We start from the raw sequence: 22036 nt of genomic DNA, 5'->3' as shown, positions 1-22036 counted from the left end.
TTAATTCTTAACCCGTTTTTACGGGTTAAGAAATCAAAATCAGTTAAGAAATCAAAACTGATTTGGGGAGATTTTCATAAATATCTTTGAGGAGACTTTTAGAGAAAATGTAAAGCTACTTGATAGATTTTGAGAAACGGTTTTGGGAATGCCTCATGTTTTGTTGTCTCTTTATTTATAGATTTTCCTGGAGCAGGGTGGCAACCTTAGATAGCAAATTACTGCACCAACTGCTCTCTAAATAGAAAATTTTTGCTTTTTTGTCTGAACTCAGTCGCAGATATTTCTCTGATATTGTTTGCCTTAGTCTCGAGAGGTGCCTGAAGTATAAAATTTAACAAGACACTCGGCTGGGCGTGGTGGCTCACGCCTGTAATCCCAGCACTTTGGGAGTCTAAGGCAGGTGGATCACAAGGTCAGGAGTTCAAGACCAGCCTGACCAACATGGTGAAACCCCATCTCTACTAAAAATACAAAAATTAGCCGGGCGTGGCGGCATGCTTTTGTAATCCCAGCTACTTGGTAGACTGAGGCAAGAGAATCACTTGAACCCAGGAGGTGGAAGTTGCAGTATGCTGAGATTGCACCACTGCACTGCAGCCTGGACGACAGAGTGAGACTCCATCTCAAAAGAAGATGTTCATTCTCAGATGCCAACTCTGTACCTGCACAAGCCTGAGAACAGAGTGCCTCCTTAAATTTTGTGTCTGGAGTGCCTCACTTGCCTTACTCTTATTGTGGCCTTGTTACACATACCCATATTAAAGTCATTTTTTAAGCTCTTCATTCTTGTTTTAATGAAGAACTGGAAAACTTGGACCTAAAAGGTAGCCAACACACATAGGCACATACCTATTTTTGATTTTGAATTCATACTTTTCATCTCAACTGTATGCCCTACTTATTACCTTAGAGTATTAACAACTGTCATTAGAACACTTAAATTTAAGTGCCTTCTTTGCCATGCACAATGGTAGATACTTTTACTTGTAATGTTTCACTTAGTTCTCACATCTACCCTGTAAAGGAGAGGTTATTTCAAGATACAGGTCAAGAAGTGTGCACACAGAGAGACTGAAGAACTCTTCCCTCAAGTCGTGCAGCTAGAAGTAATGTAGCTAGGATTCCAGCCAGGTTCTGAATCCCAAACTCCATTGCTGGTTACTACCTTCATGGATGAATGTACAGAATTTAGGCTGGGTGTGATGGCTCATGCCTGTAATCCCAGCACCTTGGGAGGCTAAGGTGGGTGGATCACCTAAGGTCAGGAATTTGCATCCAGCCTGACAAACATAGTGAAATCCCATCTCCACTAAAACAAATTAGCTGGGCATGGTGATGCATGCCTGTAATCCCAGCTACTTGGAAGGCTGAGGCAGTAGCATCACCTGAACCCAGGAGGCAGAGGTTGCAGTGAGCTGAGATCTCATGCCTTTGCACTCCAGCCTGGGTGACAAGAGCGAAACTCCATCTGAAAAAACATAAATAAATAAAAAGAATTTAAATATGTATGTGTGTGCACGTATGCACACACACACATCATTCTTAGAAGAACTGTTTCATTTTCTGAAAATGTTTACAATTTTGATTACAGATTGAATTATCTGAACACTACTTCATTATAGAAATCTCAAAAAAGAAAGAAAAATAGATTTAAAAAAGAAATCTCAGTCATCTTATTCCAGTGATGGATATGAGTCCTTATTTTACTGCTCTTGAGGAGTGATTCTGTTCTACTTTTTCAGAGGCTACTCCACATGGTGGCAGCACTGCACCAGCACATACTAGATTCTCTTACAAAAGAATACAATGAATGCTTCCAGGGAGTGTGCCTTAGTAGTTTTCTTGTAGCTCACTTCAGAAGGGCATCCTAGATTTGAAAGCACTAGAATATCTACAAAAATGACTTTGAATTCTTCTAATATGAGAGATAAATGTTGATTGAGAGCTGAAAATTCTTGGGGTTATGTCGACCTCAAGTCTAGGTCCTAGTAGCAGTGTGCCTTGCTGCAGGTAACAAAAGTTTACTATAGTTTTGTTTTCTGTCTTTTAGGGAGGATCACATACATCTTATTTTCCTGCAGTTATTTTACCATTTATACTTTAGTTGCAGCTAACTTTTGATGAAATACTAGAGAGAGAAAAGGTGAATTTAGAAGTAAAGAATCTCACTCTATTAAGTCCTAGCTTTATGTACATGTTGTTTAACTTACCCAAGTCTCTTTCCTTTTCTGCAGAATGAAGGTTACTATCTTAGAGAGTTGCTTGCATTATTAATTGAGCTTTTGTATGAAAAGTGCCTTGTAAAGTACTTGGCTTATGGAGCTCATAAGTGGTGGCTACTACTGTAATTATGAAGTAGACATTAGGCAGAGGTTAACATTATTGTTACAATATTAATTTAAAAGGTTCTGATTCTTTTGGAATTTGTACTCCCTGTTCTGAGGGAATTAGAGTAAAACTTGTCATCAGATGTGGACTTTATTAGTTCATTATTTTGAAGGTAAACCTCTGTTCGGAATGGAAACATTTTAGAGCTATAGGGAAATAGCTTCCATAATTTTTTTTTTTAACAAATGTCAGAACTTTAGAAATGCTACCTCATAAGTATGTATTTGCAAGAAAAATGTATATCTTTTTGGTATGTGACTTGTTTTATTGAGATATGCACTTTTGAATGATAGTGTTCTCTAGCTTTTTGCTCAAACATTAGGATTTTCCTTCCTTACTATGGTTTTCTTTTTGCTCTCAGAGGCATTTAGGGGTATTCCAACTTCAGTTAACTTACGTATGTTAGAATTTGCAACTCCAGAGATGCTCTTGACAGCCCTACTACATGTGCTTTGCGTTTTGTTTTTCTTTATTTTAAAAATTCATTTATTTTTTATGTTTTGAGAGACATGGCCTTGCCTTGTTGCCTAGGCTGGTATGCAATGGGATGATCATAGCTCAATGCAGCCTCAAACTCCTGGGCTCAAGTGATCTTCCCGAGTAACGGAACTACAGGCATATGCCACCACACCCAGCTAATTTACTTCATTTTATTTTTTTGTAGAGATGGGTCTTGTTTTGTTGCCTGGGCTTGTCTCAATCTCCTAGCTTAAAGCAGTCCTCCTGCCTCAGCCTCTCAAAGTACTGGGATTGTACTCATGAGCCACCATGCCTGGTCTGCTCTCTGTTCTTTGAGCTCAGCCCTCCTAAGTTCCTTTGGCTTACTACCTAGCCCTTTGATCTTCATCTTCCAGACCTCCTATCACTCTCAGAGCTGCCCATGAGAATACCTACTCTTCATTGTTCTGTCCTCTCTGGGAAAGCACAAACTGTTGAATTGGTTAAAAAAAAAAAAAATTCTAGTTAAATGTTCTTCTGCATAAGTAGCATGCTCTCAGAATTGCCTCAATTCAGGCCAAATATAATCTTTAGCAAAAGTTATAGTTAAACTTCCAGCTTCTTTTAATTTGAACTTTTGCTCAAAAACCATTTTACGAAAAATAACATTTTTCTTCTCAGAAAGCAGTATGTATTTTGACTGTGCTAGCCAGCACATAGACACAGCATGGGATTGTGATGGTGATTCTCACCAGGATTGATTCTACTCTCCAGGGGACATTTGGCAATGTCTGGAAACACTTTTGACTGTCAAACCTGATGGGAGGAATGCTACTGGCATACACTGGGTAGAGTCCAGGGATGTTTTCAACATCCTTCAGTGTACAAGACAGTCCCCCCACAACAAAAAATTATCTGGCAATAAATGTAAGTAATGCCAAGGTTGTGAAACCCTGGGTTAGGGAAATAGCATCAAGGCTTCAGAGCCAGAGTGGCTGCTGTTTGGGTCCTGGCTTGGCTGCTTACCAGAAATGTGGCTTTGAGCAAGTTATTTAAAATGAGCTTCAGTTTTCTTACATGTAAAATTGAGGTAATAATGCCTGTTTTAGTGAATTATTTTGAAGATGAAATAATAATGTATTGATAGATTTAAACTTTGCCTGATAATATGGTAAATACTTAATAAACTGCAGCCATGCTTAAGGAATAGGCCTAACATTATGCACCTTCTGGTTATTATAATCTTCATTTAGGCACTAGGAAGTTTACATGTGTAGTGGTTTGTTGTCAACCTAAGATGATAAAATGTTATGTATAATACTTTTTATCAAATGTTCATGAAGGATTTACAGAGTTGGTCGAATTTTAGGCACGTATGAGAATGTCAGTATGTGGTAGCACTTGATAAGAGTAACACTGAAGGTAATATATTCAGTCTGTTTCTGGGTACCCCGAATGACTCACATTGTGTTTCATATTTAAAAAGGAGTTGCTGTTAATTTCTGCAGGATTGAAGTTTGGTGGAATCATTAGGGGCTGCTTTGATAGGAGGCCAACTTCCCAACTTTTGAATTTCCCACAGTTGGTCTGAGTGTATTTCTGTCTCTACATACAGAGAAAACAAACAGTTTTTGTTTTCCTTTTATAATGTGCTTTGTGGAAATCATTTTCTGTGTATTCTCACTTTAAAAAATAATATCATTTTAAGCCGGGCGCGGTGGCTCACGCCTGTAATCCCAGCACTTTGGGAGGCCGAGGCGGGTGGATCACGAGGTCAAGAGATCGAGACCATTCTGGTCAACACGGTGAAACCCCATCTTTACTAAAACTACAAAAAAAAATTAGCTGGGCATGGTGGCGCGTGCCTGTAATCCCAGCTACTCAGGAGGCTGAGGCAGGATAATTGCCTGAACCCAGGAGGCGGAGGTTGCGGTGAGCCGAGATCGCGCCATTGCACTCCAGCCTGGGTAACGAGCGAAACTCCGTCCCAAAAAAAAAAAAAAAATAAATAAATAAATAATAATAATAATAATAATATCATTTTATATTATTGCAAACTTAAGTTTTAAAAAGTACCTCATTTTTTAGAGGAACAAATTTAAATTTACAGAAAAGTTACAAAGACAGTACATAAAGTTTTCATATACCCTTCAGTCAGTTTCACCTAACATGTTAACATCTTACTTAACTATGATACATTTGCTAAAACTAAGAAATTAGCATTGGGATGTTACTTTTTTTTTTTTTTTTTTTTTTTTTTTTTGAGACAGTGTCTCACTCTGTCGCCCAGGCTAGAGTACATTGGCACAATGTCAGCTCACTGCAACCTCCACTTCCTGGATTCAAGCGATTCTCCTGCCTCAGCCTCCCAAGTAGCTGGGATTACAGGTGCATGCCACCGCATATTTTTAGTAGAGATGGGGTTTCACCATCCTGACCAGGCTGATCTCGAACTCCTGACCTTATGATCCGCGTGCCTTGGCCTCCCAAAGTACAGGGATTATAGGTGTGAGCCACCGCACCCGGCCTGGGATGTTACTATTAACCAAAGTAGAATTTCATGTTTCAACGCTAATGTCCTTTTGCTATTCCAGGATTCAGCCCAGAATACCAAATTGCCTTTAGTCACTTCCTTTTATAATGCATTAACCTACTCTGTTTGAAGGTACCTCAAAAACAGAAAAGTGCTTTAGAATCATGAAATGACATTTTTCTCTCTCGTTTTTCTTTTGAGTCAGAGTCTTGCTGTTGTCACCAGGGCTGGAGTGCAGTGGCATGATCTTGGCTCACTGCAACCTCCTCTTCCCAGATTCCAGCAATTCTCCTGCCTCAGCCTCCCGAGTAGCTGAGATTACAGGCACCTGCTCCCACACCCAGATAATTTTTATATTTTTAGTAGAGATGGGGTTTTACCGTGTAGGCCAGGCTGGTCTCGAACTCCTGAGCTCAGGTGATCCTCCTGCCTCGGCCTCCCAAAGTGCTGGGATTATAGGCATGAGCCACTGTGCCCAGCACAAACATATATTCTATATTGTACAGTGATTGTAGCGCTAGATATTAATGATTTTAGAAGAATTAGTCTTTCAGTGGCAAAATTTACTTTTTAATTTCATAAGATTAAAATTTTAAGATCAAGATTAAAACTTTTAAGATGAAGAATTTTAAAGATTAAATTTTTTAAAGTTCTGAGGGCAACTTCTCGACAAATGAAGCTAAATCTACTAATAGTACTACTTACTACTTTTACAAGGTAATTGTTCAAGGGTGTATGTTTAAAGTAGTTCTCATCAACAACTTCCTGAAAACTGGATCTGTTGTGTGTTGTTTCGGTAGTTTACTAGTAGATCAAGGCTCATTTGTCACTTCTTTTTAAGATGACCTCAAGGCAGTAATCTGGGGAATACTTTATTCTCTGAAATGGGGAGATGATAAGTGGTGTGATAATAAGTGTTTTATTTTGTTTAAGTTGAAGCTCGCTTTAATGAATTTTAGGGGCCATGGTCCAAATAACTTTGATGGTTAGGGGCATGCCTTTTGTTATCAATATTTATATTGACATTTATATCGATAAAGTAATGAACTTTATTATTTGTAAATCTTGTTACTATGTAATCAAACTTTCTTTTCTTTCTCTTTTTTTTTTTGAGACGGAGTCTTGCTCTGTCACCAGGCTGGAGTGCAGTGGCACAGTCTCAGCTCACTGCAACCTCTGCCTCCTGGGTTCAAGCAATTCTTCCATCTCAGCCTCCCAAGTAGCTGGGACCACAGGCGCATGCCACCATGCCCAGCTAATTTTTTATTTTTTAATTAAAAAAATTTTTTTTTTACTCAGTCTCAGGCAATTACTTATAGCAGGCCAGCTAATATTTTTGTGTTTTTAATAGAGATGGGGTTTCACCATGTTGGCCAGGATGGTCTCGATCTCTTGACCTTGTGATCCGCCAGCCTCGGCCTCCCAAAATGCTGGGATTACAGGCTGAACCACCGCGCCCAGCCTCAAACTTTCTTTTCGTAATGTGATATGTTGGCTCAGTAGGTAGTTTTACCTCTCATTCTAAGGAAGAAGATGGGGAAAAAATGGAATATTTTAGATTGTAATGTAGCAGGCATATTAACAGTTGGCATTCTAGACACTGTTTTGGATTAAAGCATAAGCTCTAAGTTTTACTTGTTTTAAAGGGGGAAAATTTGACTGGTACTACAGTCATTGTCTCCTTGTGGGGATAATAATGACTGAAACTCTTAGAACAAATATGTTGTCCTGTGCCTCACATGTCATTTGAGGCCATTCCTTTATAAAGGAGATAGCAATATTCTAAACCATTGCTGATTTGTAAGAGAACAAAAATATGTAAACCACCTGTGTATTTCCCCATAGTAGTTTTGGTCAGTTATTCTACTGCTTTCACTTTATTCAAGTCTTCAGGGATATCAGCCAAAATAATTGTACATTGAGCAGAAAAACTGAAGCATAAATCTGTTGAGAGTGTGTGACCTAGAAGGTCATTGCTGGAAATCAAAGTCTTGTAAATAGTAATTTATGTCCCAGGAAGAAGTCACTGAACTGGAAAGTGGTAAGTTTCTTAGGTTCTAAGGCCATGAAAATGAGTGCAATTAGAGTGCGGGGTGAAAACCACTTTAAGGGACAGGGAAATGGGTAAGAGATTTCTCATCAGTGAGCTTATGCGTGTGATATTCCACTCCCAGTGTATATCTAGATATCCTTCGAGAGTCCTTTTTTTAGCAGGATCATTTTTATTCTAATCATACCTACTGCACCAGCTCACTCCTTTAAAAAAATGAGGTCAATTTTATTATGCTGAACTGCTGCATGTAAGACAGGTATAGATCATAAATCATATTTTATAGCTGGGTAGTCAATCTTTGCCTTTTTAAGTACTGTCAGGATATGATTATCTCTGAAATATATGAAGTAGAAGAATACATTTTTCTCCTTGTATATAAATCTACATGTCACCTATGCTGGAAATAATGTTTGGATTATATTATCCTCCCCTACTCTGAATCTTCTTTCCCTTCCCTTAGTTGAAGTTCACAAGTCTTAGGAGTTCCATAAATGCTGGAGACTCATTGTTAGTACTCAGACACTGGAATCAGATGCAGACCTTGAGTTGAGATTCAAGTAGTAATCCCTTTCTGGCTGTGTTGATCCTAAGCAAGTCACTGAACTTCTCCAAGCCAGTTTTCTTGTCTGTAATAAGTGGCTTTTAGTAGCAACTACTTCAGAATTGTTATGAGGATTAATAGCACAAAGTAAGTCTTCAATAAATTTTAGCTCTTCTAGTCTTTTAAACCTGTAAAATATGTTCTATTAGTATAATGTAAGTAAAAATACAAATTGCTTATCTTTAAAAATTCAGGTTGGGTATGGTGGGTCACACCTGTAATACTAGCACTTTGGGATGCCAAGGCAGGAAGATGCCTGAGGCCAGGAGTTAGACAGCAGCTTGGGCAACATAGTGAGACCCTGTTTCTATTAAAAAAAAAAAAAAAAATTCAGCAGACTCCATGAATCTGTAAGGAAATATCAGATTGAAGAGAAGTCTGTAGTTAAGGCAGATAAAGATTTGTCTAGGATTGAGTATGAGTTTACACATCTACGTATGCTGCTCATATATATATATATATATGTGTGTGTGTGTGTGTGTATATAAATGTTTGTGTTTAATATCTATATCTGTAAAGTATACATATTGGGTTAGCTTTTTGAGGGGAGATGAGGGGTGGGGAATGTTTAGTTGCATTCTCCCCAAGAATAGAATTTACCATAATTGGGAGGCTAGATGAATAAAGGATTTTTTTTAGTTTTTTATTTTTATTTTTATTTTTTTGGAGACAGTTTCATTCTGTTGTCCAGGCTGGAGTGCAGTGGTATGATCTTGACTCACTGCAGCCTCCGCCTCCCATGTTCAAGTGATTCTCATGCCTCAGCCTCCCGAGTAGCTGGGTTGACAGGTATGTACCACCATGCCAGGCTAATTTTTTGTATTTTAATTAGAGACAGGGTTTCACCATGTTGGCCAGGCTGATCTCGAGCTTCTAGCCTCAAGTGATCCACCTGTTTCAGCCTCCGAAAGTGCTAGGATTATAAGCGTGAGCCTCCATGCCTGGCCAAGGATTTATTTTTTTAATGCTGCAAATGTGTCCCTTTGTACCTAGATGCCAACTTTTTATAAATCAACTCATACTGAAGAAGCCCTCTTAAGAAACCCTGTTTGTAGTCCACGTACCGTACAGTGGCTCACATTTGTAATCTCAGCACTTTGGTAGGCCAAGATGGGAGGACTGCACAAGGCCAGGCATTTGAGACCAGCCTGGACAACATAGCAAGACTCCTATCTTTACCAAAAAAGAAAAACAATTAGCCAGGCATGGTGGCATGTGCTTGTTGTCCCATCTGCTAGTTCAAGATTATGGTGAGCTGTACGATTATGCCACTGCACTCTAGCCTGGGTGACAGCCAGGACCCTGTCTCTTAAAACCAACCAACCAAACAAACCCAAAGAAATCCTATTTAAAAAATCATTTTTAAAGCAAAACTTTCTCTAGAAACCCCCTTTTTTGGCTGGGTGTGGTGGCTCACATCTGTAATCTCAGCACATTAGGAGGCCAAACTGGGAGGATTACTTGAGACCCGGAGTTTAAGATCAGCCTGGGCAATATAGCCAGACCCCATCTCTAAATAAATAATTTCAAAACTTGACTGGGTGTGGTGGTGCAAGCCTGTAGTCATAGCTACTCAGGAGGCTGAGGTGGAAGGATCACTTGAGTCCAGCAGTTTGAGATTACAGGGAGCTGTGATCAGTGCCACTGCATTCCAGCCTGGGCAACAGAATGAGACCCTGTCTCTTAAAAAAAAAAATGCTATTTTTTTCTTGGAAACTCTGAATTTTTCTGAAATCATAGTTAAAATACCATTTTTCTCTTTGTGTTTCCTAAGAGAATTTCTAAGATTATTTCCTAAGAGAAATGTCAGTTTTCTGACAGGAGTAGTGTTACACATAATTGTGTTAACAGTTCAAAATCAAAGTAATAGTTCAAATGAAAGAAGCACACCTTTGTTTTAGTATACAGGTGAGTCAAGGCAGTTATTGTAAGGGTTGGATTTGTTCTTTTGTGATATAATTGTTTGGAGAAGACTCTCTGGAGGAAGAGGAAGTGCATCTTAAGTTTCAATCTATTTTTAATATTTATTGAAAAAAATAGACAATATATGTTCATAGTAAAAAAATTCCAAAGAAACAGTATAAACATTGACAAGTGAGTTGTCCTGTACACTCTAGCCACCCAGTTGCTGTCTTGAAGTCAGTTTTTTTCTTTATCTACTTTAGATTCAGTGTGACTGGCTTATTTTAATTTTTCATTGAAGAGGGAGAGAAACTTGGCTTACAGGACCAGGAAAACTCTGAGCAGTGCCTGGTGAGCCTGCCTCAGTATGTTTCTGAAAATGTAACAGTGTGACTATGGAGATTAGGAGATAAAAGTGTAGAGATAGGATGGAAGGAACTTCAAGGAATTTTAGAGAAACAGTAGAGTTTTAGTATAGAGGATAACATCTCCTCTGAACAGTCACTGTTTGGCAGTGATCTCTCTTATCCATGCAGGCTTTGTTAAACAATCCTGTAACCTAATCTTTCTGGATCCTTCAGTTAGACTTACGTTTCTCCATTTTGTTTCTTGTTTTAATGTGGTAATAAGTGGCAACTGCCTATTTAAACACCAGACCATACACTTCATTAGGTGCATTATACACTTGGTTTAATTTCCAATTGCCTGTGATAACAGAGGATTTCTAATTGCTCATTCTATTTAGCATCCTTCTGTTCTTTTTCTACCCATTGCTGTTTTTAATTCTCCCCATTCTCACATTTTCTCTTTGTCTATATTTCCTATTACCAGACTTTAATCTTTTTGTTTTTTTAAACTTGAAAAGGGTTTGACTGACAGAGTGGTAAATTATTTCAAACAACTGGTAACCAAGACTGGGTGTGTGTTGGCAGCAATAGATAAAAACAGGCATTTGGCCTTCCGATGTGATATTTTGATCCTTTAGACTACAATAAGGTCAACTAAGTACATTGTGCAAGGGAAATAAAATGTCTTCCCTGCACATGAAGCACATAGAAGGGATTATTATTTCTCTCTTTGTGCCTTTTCTCATGCTTGATGATAAGAGTTAGCAAACAAAAATTAAGTCAGAAAAGAGCCTCATACATGTTACCGTCCAGCAGGTTGGATAGATAAGTCTTCTTGATTTGTCTTAACAAGAATAAAATATTATATCTGTAACCATATTTACCAAGTAAGTCTTTGATTTTTCATCTTAGCATCTTTGTTCTGATCACCGAAGTATAGCTTGAGATAATTGCATTTGTATCATCATTATCCTTTATATAATAATGGGTATTGTTGTAAGTATATTATTTGTTAAATAAATCACATTCTTGGGGGATGGAGGTGTGAAAAATAAATAAATCAATCACATTCTCTGGGCATTTATCTTCTAGATAAAATCATATGGTGGGATAATCTGAAGATTACCCAGATAATGTGACTACTAAAATCAATAGCTAGATTGCAGTCATTATGTTTCTTCTTCCCTTGCTAACAAAATGGTAATCATACAAGTCTTCATTGCTCAAGTTTTTATTAAGGGATTTCAGTAAGAACTAACAGTAGTTTTACGTTTTTGAGAATCTTTCCAATATATATAATTGCTGAAGCTGTCTCTTATGTTTCATTTATACTTGGAGAATATTTATTTATTTGTTTGTTTGTTTATTGAGATGGAGTCTCACTCTGTCACCTAGGCTGGAGTGCAGTGGCGTGATCTTGGCTCACTGCAACCTTTACCTCTTGCGTTCAAGCAGTTCTCCTGCCCCAACCTTCCAAGTAGCTGGGATTAACAGGCACGTGCCACCTTTCCCAGCTAAGTTTTTGTATTTTTAGTAGAGATGGGGTTTCACCGGCTAGACATGGTGCCCATGCCTGTAATCCAAGCACTTTGGAGGCCAAGGTGGGCGGATCACCTGAGGTCGGGAGTTCAAGACCAGCCTGACCAACATGATGAAACCCCATCTTTTAAAAAAAAAAAAAAAAGGAATAAAAGTCGAGATGTTGGCCAGGCTGGTCTTGAACTTCTGACCTAAGTGATCTGGCTGCCTTGGCCTCCCAAAGTGTTGGGATTACAGGTGTGAGCCACTGTGCCCGGCCAACTTATACTTGGAGAATATTTATATTCATCCTCACTTTGCTAATCTTTAGTCAGCATCTGGGAGCCTCACCGCAAAACATGGTTTCAAATTTACTTGTACAAGGCCACAGTACATAGTATTTTGTATGTATGCATTTTTTTTGAGTATTTTTGTAACTTTTACATGACTTTAGATGTTCTTCGGTTGTAGATTTGTTAGAAATAATTTGTAATTTTGATAAAGTGTTGACTTTTCTTCTTGCAGCTAAATGGATTTCCAGATCCATGAGTCAGGATACAAGTGTACTTTCTAGTGTAAGTTAGCAATTTTTCAGCTAGGTGCAGTGGCGCACACCTGTAATCCTAACACTTTGGGAGGCTGAGATGGGCAGATCACCTGAGGTCAGGGGTTCAAGGCCATCCTGGATAACATGCTGAAATCCCATTTCTACGAAAAATACAAAAATTAGCTGGGTATGGTGGCGTGCACTTGTAGTCCCAGCTACTTGGGAGGTTGAGGTGGGAAAATCCTTTGAATCTGGTAGACAAAGGTTGCAGTGAGTAAAGATCGTGCCATTGTACTCCAGCTTGGGCAAGAGAGGAAGGCTATCTCAAAAAATAAAAAAAAAGGTAGCAATTTGTCATTGACCCTACTCTCAGAAAGAAAGATACAATACATTGGAAATACTGTATTTCATTGAATCTTTAATGCCACTGATTATAAGATGTATTATTATTTTCTGTGTTACTAAGAAAGAAAAATGCTTGATATTGAACTGATAGGCCATTGATTATAAAATGCAACCCAATTTCAAAGATGTTAATATGAAAAACTGTGTAGCTTACACTTAAGTTATAGTAATATAACCAACCACCTTAAATTTACATAAGACTTTGTAGAAAGCACTTATACATGTGTCATCTGATCTTATCCTCAAACTAAAACTAATCTGTGAGGTGGATTAAATTATCTCATTTTCAGATGAAGAAGCTGAATTTCACAGAGATTACATATTCTCTCAGCATTGTATTCTAGTGAACTAGGATCTCAGGCCCACATATTTTTACTCTGACTCGTGGTAGATTGATGGTGTCACCTCCTCTAACCCCATACATATACAACTACACAGCTATAAAATTATTTGGCCTAGATTTTTCTATTTCATGTTTAGACTTCGCTATTTTTCATATGCTGTTCATATGCCTTGATTTTTTTTGACAGTTTTGAGTGCTGTTAACATGATTAATGTATGTTTTAATATTAAATAATGTGTGACTCTGCTAATATATGAATTGTTTTGATCCTGGGTTACCTGACCTCTGGGAAGCTATATATAATATCATTGGTAGTTTTATCTGTTTCCATCTGACTAGGTAAAATATTCAGGAATGGTTATGAATTAAGATCCCGAAGTGATCCAGAGAAGGCTGATTAAGTGTTTGTGTCTATAATAGCTGTACTGTTCTTGTTGAATCAAGGTCATATCCCCTTCATTTCCAGGTGGTGGCTAATGCTGTAGCAGCATTATCTGAAATCAGTGAGTCTCACCCAAACAGCAACTTACTCGATCTGAACCCACAGAACATTAATAAGCTGCTAACAGCCCTCAATGAGTGCACTGAATGGGGCCAGATTTTCATCCTGGACTGCCTGTCTAATTACAACCCTAAAGATGATCGGGAGGCTCAGAGGTCAGTCTGTTTTCCTGGCTACTTTCTGGTAGTCTTGTAAGTTCTAGAGTCTGCTATTAGAATAAATCTGTTGAGGAAGGTCAGTGGCTTCTGGGGTAGCTATTGCTATCTCTAAGGTATTCTCTCCCTTAGGATTTAGGAATATTTTAAGTGGTGGAATAAACTATGCAAAACTGTTTTTAAGAAATGTATGTTTTTCATACAGTTACTTCTGCTGAAATCTCTCTCATCGTTTTGCATCTCCTATGCAACAGTTCTTGGCCATTTGGCCAACAAAGATTATCGAGTATCCCTCTTTGGGGTGATAGATTTTTCATTCTATTAGATACATAGAAAGTGGCTTTATATTAGTTATCGAGCTGAAGTGTATCTATAATTCAGTATGAGAGTATGTTAAAGTTAGTACAATATATCCTGCTTTCCATTAAATATGGAAACCATGTCAGTCTGAATTTAAAGATTTTAGAAGGCACACCTAAATTGTTCTGCTCGGCTTGTCACCATATAATGTTTCAAATTTTCTTTGGTTATTAGAAATTGACTTCTAAATTTCATCTACACATACATATATTTTATATGTGTGTGTGTGTGTGTGTGTACACACACACACACACACACACACACACACACACACGTATGTATATATAGTTTACAAAGTTGGAATTATCCCTAATTTTTATTGAGCATTTTGTATATGTAGGCACTGTACTAGGCAAAGTACTTCTGAAGAAATGTTGGCTCTTCATTAAAGTTGGTATATTTTAATTATGGTAGATAAGAACTGGTCTGGCTGAAGCTGATTTCCAAGCTACTAGAATGTAAGTGTTCTTCACTTATCTGGGAAATTGTTCCCTCTAGACTGAACTAAAGCTCACTCTGATAGTTTCTTTCCATCACTGAAAGTACAAATGTAGTCTGGAAATTACTGAGAATTTTATTTTCTATTGGCCATTGACGTTGCATTCATTCATTCATTCATTCAGCAAATATTTATTAAGTGCATACTGTATGCCAGGTGGTATTCCTAGGCCCTCAGGATACATCAGTGAACAAAGTCATAGCCCTCACTTATTCTGAAGGATGGGGTAGGAATATATATAATATATATAGATAGTATGATATGTAATACGTGAGATGGTGACAAGTACTAACAAGAAAGGTAAAGTGGAGAAGAAATCTAAGAAATGCTGGGCATTTGGGGGTAAGGGGTTGTATTTTCTTTTTAAAGAATGGCCAGGGAAGGCCTCATTGAGAAGGTGGCATTTGTATAAAGACCCAAAGGAAGTTAGGAGTAGGTATGGGAGGAAGAGAGAAACACAACCTGCTTATCTTGTTTCTTTAATACAGTAAGCTAGCTACTTATGTTGCCCAAGCCATCAATTAGATTAATTTCTAAAGGATCCTCAACAGGTAATTAAATATCTAAGATTTTATGAGGCATGTAAGTGTAGGTGGCAGGGGCTAGGAGAGGTGGGAAAATACAGTAGTGGTGTCCTGCTATTTAAGAAATAAACACTTTTCAGAGAGTCCCTTATTCTCGTTATCCTCAAAACGGGGGGTTGGATTGTTTTCCCTGCCAACCTACCTCCTCCTGTATCTTACAGTGAAACCTTCAGTCACAGCTGGGTTGCTGTCTCTTCCTATGAAATAATTCTCAGAATGCTTAATTTGACTTCCTATACGTTGAGTAGAAATGGGCTGTGAGGCAGGGAGCCCTAACATAATATGGGGAGACAAAGAGGACTATAAAACAAGAAGGTAAATGGTGTGAGCTCAAGTGTTTTGAGTATTGCTAGTTTCTTTCCAGTTTGAACATCCCTTATTGCTGGTTTCCCGAAATTTTCTGATGTCCCTGCTCTGCCTGTAGTTTGCTGAGAATGAGGCTTCTGCAGTGTTGGATTCCAATTTTATCTAAGCATGGAGCTTTGATTTTTCTGACTAATTCTTTAATTTCTTGATACTTGGGCCATTAGACTTTGACATTTACCTTATGGAATATATTCAACAAAGAAATTATAATTCATGATGTTAATTTTCATTCTCTGCCCTCAGTATCTGTGAGCGGGTGACTCCCCGGCTATCCCATGCCAACTCAGCAGTGGTGCTTTCAGCAGTAAAAGTCCTAATGAAGTTTCTAGAATTGTTACCTAAGGATTCTGACTACTACAATATGCTGCTGAAGAAGTTAGCCCCTCCACTTGTCACTTTGCTTTCTGGGGAGCCAGAAGTGCAGTACGTCGCCCTGAGGAACATCAACTTAATTGTCCAGAAGAGGTTGGGAAATACTGAAGTGTTGACTAAAGTGTTTGTAATTTTGCATTAAGCTTAATAATGTCAATGTTAAATTAAGCTAGTTTTAATCTTTTTTTAATATATGGAAATGAAAATGTTATATGGCAGATCAACTTGCTTGCCTAGCATCCGGAGGCTAACAGTTGATATCACAGTATTTCTATAATGAATGCCAGGTATTGCTTCACAATCTAGTTTGTTTTCTGAAGGGTCTCTTTCTGATATACTGTCTAGTGCCTGGTTGTTATGGTTCAGGCTGTAGTTTAGAGCCAGATTGTTGTTCTTCTAGCAGTTCTTCATGACAACATGTGCCCTGATGCTTAAAAAGGATAAAAATAATCTGCCAAATGGAACTGATAAGAATAGAGGCGTATAGAGGAAGTTTATGCATTTTTTTTTTCCTGAGTAGAGCAGGAGGAGAACAGAGAAGCACAGATTAGGTATTAATAGAGTCTCAGAAGGGTATATCAGCATATGCCTTCACCTTCCTTTCTTCTGTTTCTGTGTACTCCAGGCCTGAAATCTTGAAGCAGGAAATCAAAGTCTTCTTTGTGAAGTACAATGATCCCATCTATGTTAAACTAGAGAAGTTGGACATCATGATTCGTCTGGCATCTCAAGCCAACATTGCTCAGGTTAGACTTTTTGCAGACTTAAGTTGATGAAGATTTAGCTCTTAAGGTCTGGTCTTTAAAGAAGCTAAGCTGTGAGATTGCTATATGAGAATCCTTAATGATGAACCTTCCTGGATTTTTTTTTTAACAGGTTCTGGCAGAACTGAAGGAATATGCCACAGAGGTAGATGTTGACTTTGTTCGAAAAGCTGTGCGGGCCATTGGACGGTGTGCCATCAAGGTGGAGGCAAGTATCTGATGGTAGTTATGATCACATATTGGGGATTCTGAGAATTCCATTCACTTTTTTTTTTTTTAAAGAAACGGAGTTTTGCTCTTGTTCCCCAAGCTGGAATGCAATGGCACAACCTCAGCTCACTGCAATCCACTTACCTCAGCCTACCAAAGTGCTGGGATTACAGGTGTGAGCCACCATGCCCGGATCACTTTTTTCTTTAAAATACATTTTTAAGTTTATCGAAATTACAAAGCACGTAGTTTAAATGTTAAATAATTTTTAATGGAAAGCAGCTGTCTCTGGTTCCTCCCTTCCCTGCCTACCTAGACCCTCTTCCCAGAGGGAATAATTTTTAGCTCTTTTTGTTTTTAGTTATTCTCTTTTTTTTTTTTTTTCCTGTCAAATGAGTTGGTTTAATTTCAGGTGATACAAAGTTTAGGGTTGAACAAGGACCAAAGGGCAGACTCTAGCAAGATTCTGAGCTGATTTTACTTTAAATTCACATTTATGGTAGGACTGACTTAGTGAAAACAGCTAAATTATGAGCCACTAGAAGATTTTTTTTTTTTTTTTAACAAAAGTTTATTTTAAAATGTACAGCAGCTCCAAGACAACACTTAATGCTGTCTACAGGAGGCAAAAAGTGTTATGGCAGGGAATACAGATGTTTAAATATGGATGAAATAAGGGGTCACTCTCTCCTCAGGCACAAGGAACAGCTTATTTTTTTTGCCAGGTTTCTTAATTCCACCTGTGGCCAGGGGCCCCTTCCCCACGGCCTTCGCTTTTAGCTCTTCGAGTTTCTTCTGCTCCTCTTTTTGTTTCTGCTTGAAAGCCTTATCTTCCTCATCCATCTCCTTGGCCTGCTTCTTGGGCCTTTTCAGGGGCTCTTTCTTGCCACCTTTTCGGCGGGACATGGTGCCTGCCGCCCCTTTCTCAGACCTTGCCACCAGAAACGGGGGCTTTTAGTTATTCTTTTGATTATAATAGGTCCTCCATATCCATGAATTCCACATCCATGGACTCAACTAACTGTGGATCAAAAATATTCAGGGGGAATAAAAAGGATGGTTTTGTCTGTACTGAACACGTACAGACTTTTTATTTGTCTGTATTCCCTAAGCAATAACTATAACAATTATTTATATAGTATTTTAGGTATTAGAACTAGTCTAGAGATGATTTAAAGTATACAAGAGGATATGCATAAGTTATATGCAAATACTATACCATTTTATGTTAGGGTCTTTAAGCCTCCATGGATTTTGGTATCCACAAGGGGCCCAGGAACCCATCTCCCATGGATATGGAGACATGACTGCACTTCCATATATCTAAATAATATTCTTGGCTGGGTACAGTGGCTCACACCTGTAATCTCAGCACTTTGGGAGGCCAAGGTGGCAGGATTGTTTGAGCCCAGGAGTTTGAGACCATAGTCAGGCTCTGTTTCTACAAAAACTTTTAAAAATTAGCTGGGCATGGTGGTACACACCTGTAGTCCCAGCTGCTTGGAAGGCTGAGGCAGGAAGATTGCTTGAATCTAGGAGGTTGAGGCTGTAGTGAGCGGTGATTATGCCACTGCACTCCAGCCTGAAACCTTTTCACTCTGGGTAAAAGAGCAAGACCCTGTCTCAAAAAAAGAACAATAACAGTAATAATATTCTTATGCTATTATTTATTGATTTACCTATCATAGACTTTTTCTATTAACTTTCTGCTATAAGAAGCTTAGTTCATACAACCCACCATTTCTACTTCTCCCTTCTATTTTCCAGTGTAATTACATAATGAAGGTTTTTGTTCCTATATCCACTATCATGGTAGATTGAAATAATATGCCTTTGTTTCTTATTCTATCAACTATTGGCTTGCAGAATTTATGCATATTATAACTAAATATTTAGGGCCAATATAATGCGAACGATTATATTATAGTATCTTTTGTTTTTTACTGGAGGGCTTGTTTTTTTTTTTTTTTTTTTTGAGACAGAGTTTCACTCATGTTACCCAGGCTGGAGTGCAATGGTGCGATCTCGGCTCACCGCAACCTCCACCTCCCGGGTTCAGGCAATTCTCCTGCCTCAGCCTCCTGAGTAGCTGGGATTACAGGCACGCGCCACCATGCCCAGCTAATTTTTTGTATTTTTAGTAGAGACGGGGTTTCACCATGTTGACCAGGATGGTCTCGATTTTTTGACCTCGTGATCCACCCGCCTTGGCCTCCCAAAGAGCTGGGATTACAGGCTTGAGCCACCGTGCCTGACCTGTTTTTTTTTCTTTTTAATGATTCTTTTATTCTTTTTTTTTTTTTTTAATGTTTTTTTTTCTTTTTGTTTGTTTGTTTTTGAGACAGCGTCTCACTCTGTTGCCCAGGCTGGAGTGTGGTGGTATAATCTTGGCTCACTGCAACCTCTGCCTCCGGGCTCAAGCGACTGTTGTGCCCCAGCCCCCTGAGTAGCTAGGATTACAGGCATGTGCTACCACACCTAGCTAATTTTTGTATTTTTAGTAGAGATGAGGTTTAGCCATGTTGGCCAGGCTGTTAGCAAACAAGGGCCTCAAGTGATCCGCCTGCCTCAGCCTCCCAAAGTGTTGAGATTACAGGCGTGAGTTACCACACATGGCCCTGGAGTTTCTTTAATTGCCTTTTTTTTTTCTTGCATGTGTGTCTTTATCATGCCCCCATCATCTTCCTGTTCCTTAAACATAGTATCAAATCTGTACACCTTCTTTTGTCTTAGACCCTTCTCTTTTGCAGTCCTCTGTCGTCTTGTTTGTTCTATTCTGACTGATTGCTTTCCTGGCTTCTCCTCATCATTCCATACAGCCTCCCTATTTCTTGTTATTGGTATATTTTTCATCACATTCCCCTTTTTGTGGTTGTAACAGCTTCTTGAGTCTCTGAGGATATGAATGATTTATTTTTTGTTTCTGCACTTTGAATTTAATTATTTGGGTTTTTTTTTGTGATGGTTGCATATCTATACATATAAATTTTTTAATTGAGATGTATACTATGCATACATTAAAGTGCAGCTCATTTCTTTCATTTTTTTTTTTCTTTTTTTTAAGATGGGGTTTCACCATGTTGGTCAGGCTGGTCTTGAACTCCCGACCTCAGGTGATCCACCCGCCTTGGCCTCCAAAGTGCTTGGATTACAGGCGTGAGCCACCACACCTGGCCACTCATTTCTTTTTAAGAATGAAGTAACAGAAAAGTTGATGAGGACTTCTATATACATAGGCAAGGCTGTTGACTATCAGGTTTCTGCGTTAGGGAAGGGGAAGACCTCTTGAAGAGCCTCTCTGGTCTTAGAGGGCAGATTGGTTTCTAACTTGGCTGCAGCCTTCCGGTAGGTATTATGGGCCGTAATTTATATTGCCCTGCTTCATCAGTCAGCAGTCCTCCATTTGTTTGTCCTCGTTCAGAAATTTGTTGAAATTAACAGTGGCCTTTGTTCACTGTTTTTGTGGGTTCAGAGCCCCATGTTTGTTCTTGGTACTTGATTATATGTAGTTCTACATAGAGTCAGAGAGTTGGAACAAATGACTTCTCAGGAATATGAAAACAATTTGTACAGTATGACCCGTACTTTATAGGAACAAAAGGCAACAGATGTGTGTCAGAGACTCTTCAGTGAAATATCTGTTGCTAATTGGCCTTCCTTGTTTTTTTTCAATTTAGTGTTGCTTCATGTAGTTGCTGTTAATAAGTCACTTAGTAGACTGGCTGTTATAAAAAGAAGTTAGATAATCCTGGGTTCTATTTCTGGTTCTTCTAGCTCACTTGATTCAGATATTTAATATGTTTCTTTTGCTTCATCGGAGAAATGGGAAAGTCTTTTTATTGGATCTTGATATGTTACATCTTTTTTATTACCACTATCACCACACATCCCAACTTGTTTTTCTTTTCTTTTTAAATTGACATATCTTACTGTCTACTTTGTATTAATGTAGGTAATTTTCAGAGAGATTTTGGTAGCATAAGAGTGAGATAGTTTTGTTCTCTCTACTATTGTACATAGCCGTCTTTTCTACCAGATAGTCGTTGTCTTATGACCTCTCTGACAAAGCTATAAATGGTAATACAAAAATTATATCTCATCCTGAAGTTAAGAGACTTTCTAGCCCTGGAATTACTAGAAAGTGTTTTCAAAGCATCTAGATTCCTCAAGGCTATTAGTCATGTATTGTGACTAATGGAAAGATTCTTCATAGTCTTCTGGAAAAAACTGCTAATGGCTTTCACTTCTTCCTTTCACTAAGTTCCTTGGTGGGAGTTTAAGAGGATGTGAGAAATGAACTTTCTCAAGAAACTTAAGGTCACCCTTCAGGAATCCTGTGTTATCTAGTGCTCTCATCTTAGATTACCCAGATTTACCTTAGAACTTTTCCTGTAACTGTTTCAGCCATGAAAGTTCTCAGTTTGAACAGAGTTGCCAAGCCAAACAGTAAATTGGGCCAGGAGAGGCAGTGATGGCCTGTTTGCACTAAGTCATCCATGGCACAAGAATCAGCAGCAAAAGAATAGTAATGAACTTTCTGTATAGCTTTGGGAAGCAACAAGCTACTAAGCAAATAAATAGCACTGGAAAAAAAGCAATCCTATAGTACTGTTTGTTTTTTTTTTTTAGTAACTTTTGCCTACTTTTTTCAGGAGTAAACACTCCTGGTCCTTTTCAGTTTTAAAAAGGAGAGAGGTTAAGGTGGTACGTTAAGACCAGGAGTTGTTCACTTCCTACTCTTATTTTTTCTGTGTTTACTAATTTCTAATTTTTATAGATTAGAATAAAATACTGGTATGTGTGTCACTTCTAAAAACAAAAAACTTACATTTTTCCTATTAGGAAAGCCATATATGTTTGCCATATAAAATTATAAAATGAGTTAAACAAAAAAAGAGAGTACGCTGCTTCCCCTGCCTTCTCAGATAATGCAGTAGACATGATTTGGTGGACGTCATTTTATATCCTTGTTTATATAGTGCTCTATTCAAAGGTGTATTTTTTTTATAAAAATGAAATCATTCACCGGGCACGGTGGCTCACGCCTGTAATCCCAGCACTTTGGGAGGCCGAGGTGGGTGGATCACGAGGTCAAGAGATCGAGACCATCCTGGTCAACATGGTGAAACCCCATCTCTACTAAAAA

General features: G+C 38.4%; 1 protein-coding gene and 1 pseudogene across 7 annotated transcripts in view; one reads left to right on the top strand and one right to left on the bottom strand.

Moving 5' to 3' along the window:
- The window catches only part of AP2B1 (adaptor related protein complex 2 subunit beta 1), a 139498-nt gene that overhangs the window by 34215 nt on the left and 83247 nt on the right, over nt 1-22036 (top strand). For all 7 annotated transcript variants that reach the window (XM_032280858.1, XM_032280861.1, XM_032280855.1 and 4 more), the window contains exons 6-9: nt 13545-13735; nt 15788-16009; nt 16542-16662; nt 16793-16888. In XM_032280858.1, the coding sequence (XP_032136749.1) occupies nt 13545-13735; nt 15788-16009; nt 16542-16662; nt 16793-16888 (630 nt within the window). The remainder of the gene's footprint in view (nt 1-13544; nt 13736-15787; nt 16010-16541; nt 16663-16792; nt 16889-22036) is intronic.
- LOC116553401 lies at nt 17260-17807 on the bottom strand (annotated as a pseudogene).

The sequence above is a fragment of the Sapajus apella genome, unplaced genomic scaffold (assembly GCF_009761245.1).
Source record: "Sapajus apella isolate SASKATOON/1434 unplaced genomic scaffold, GSC_monkey_1.0 scaffold12, whole genome shotgun sequence".
Classification (NCBI taxonomy): Eukaryota; Metazoa; Chordata; class Mammalia; order Primates; family Cebidae; genus Sapajus; species Sapajus apella.
Note: the sequence above shows the minus strand (reverse complement) of the source record. Positions and strands in the feature narration are given on the sequence as shown.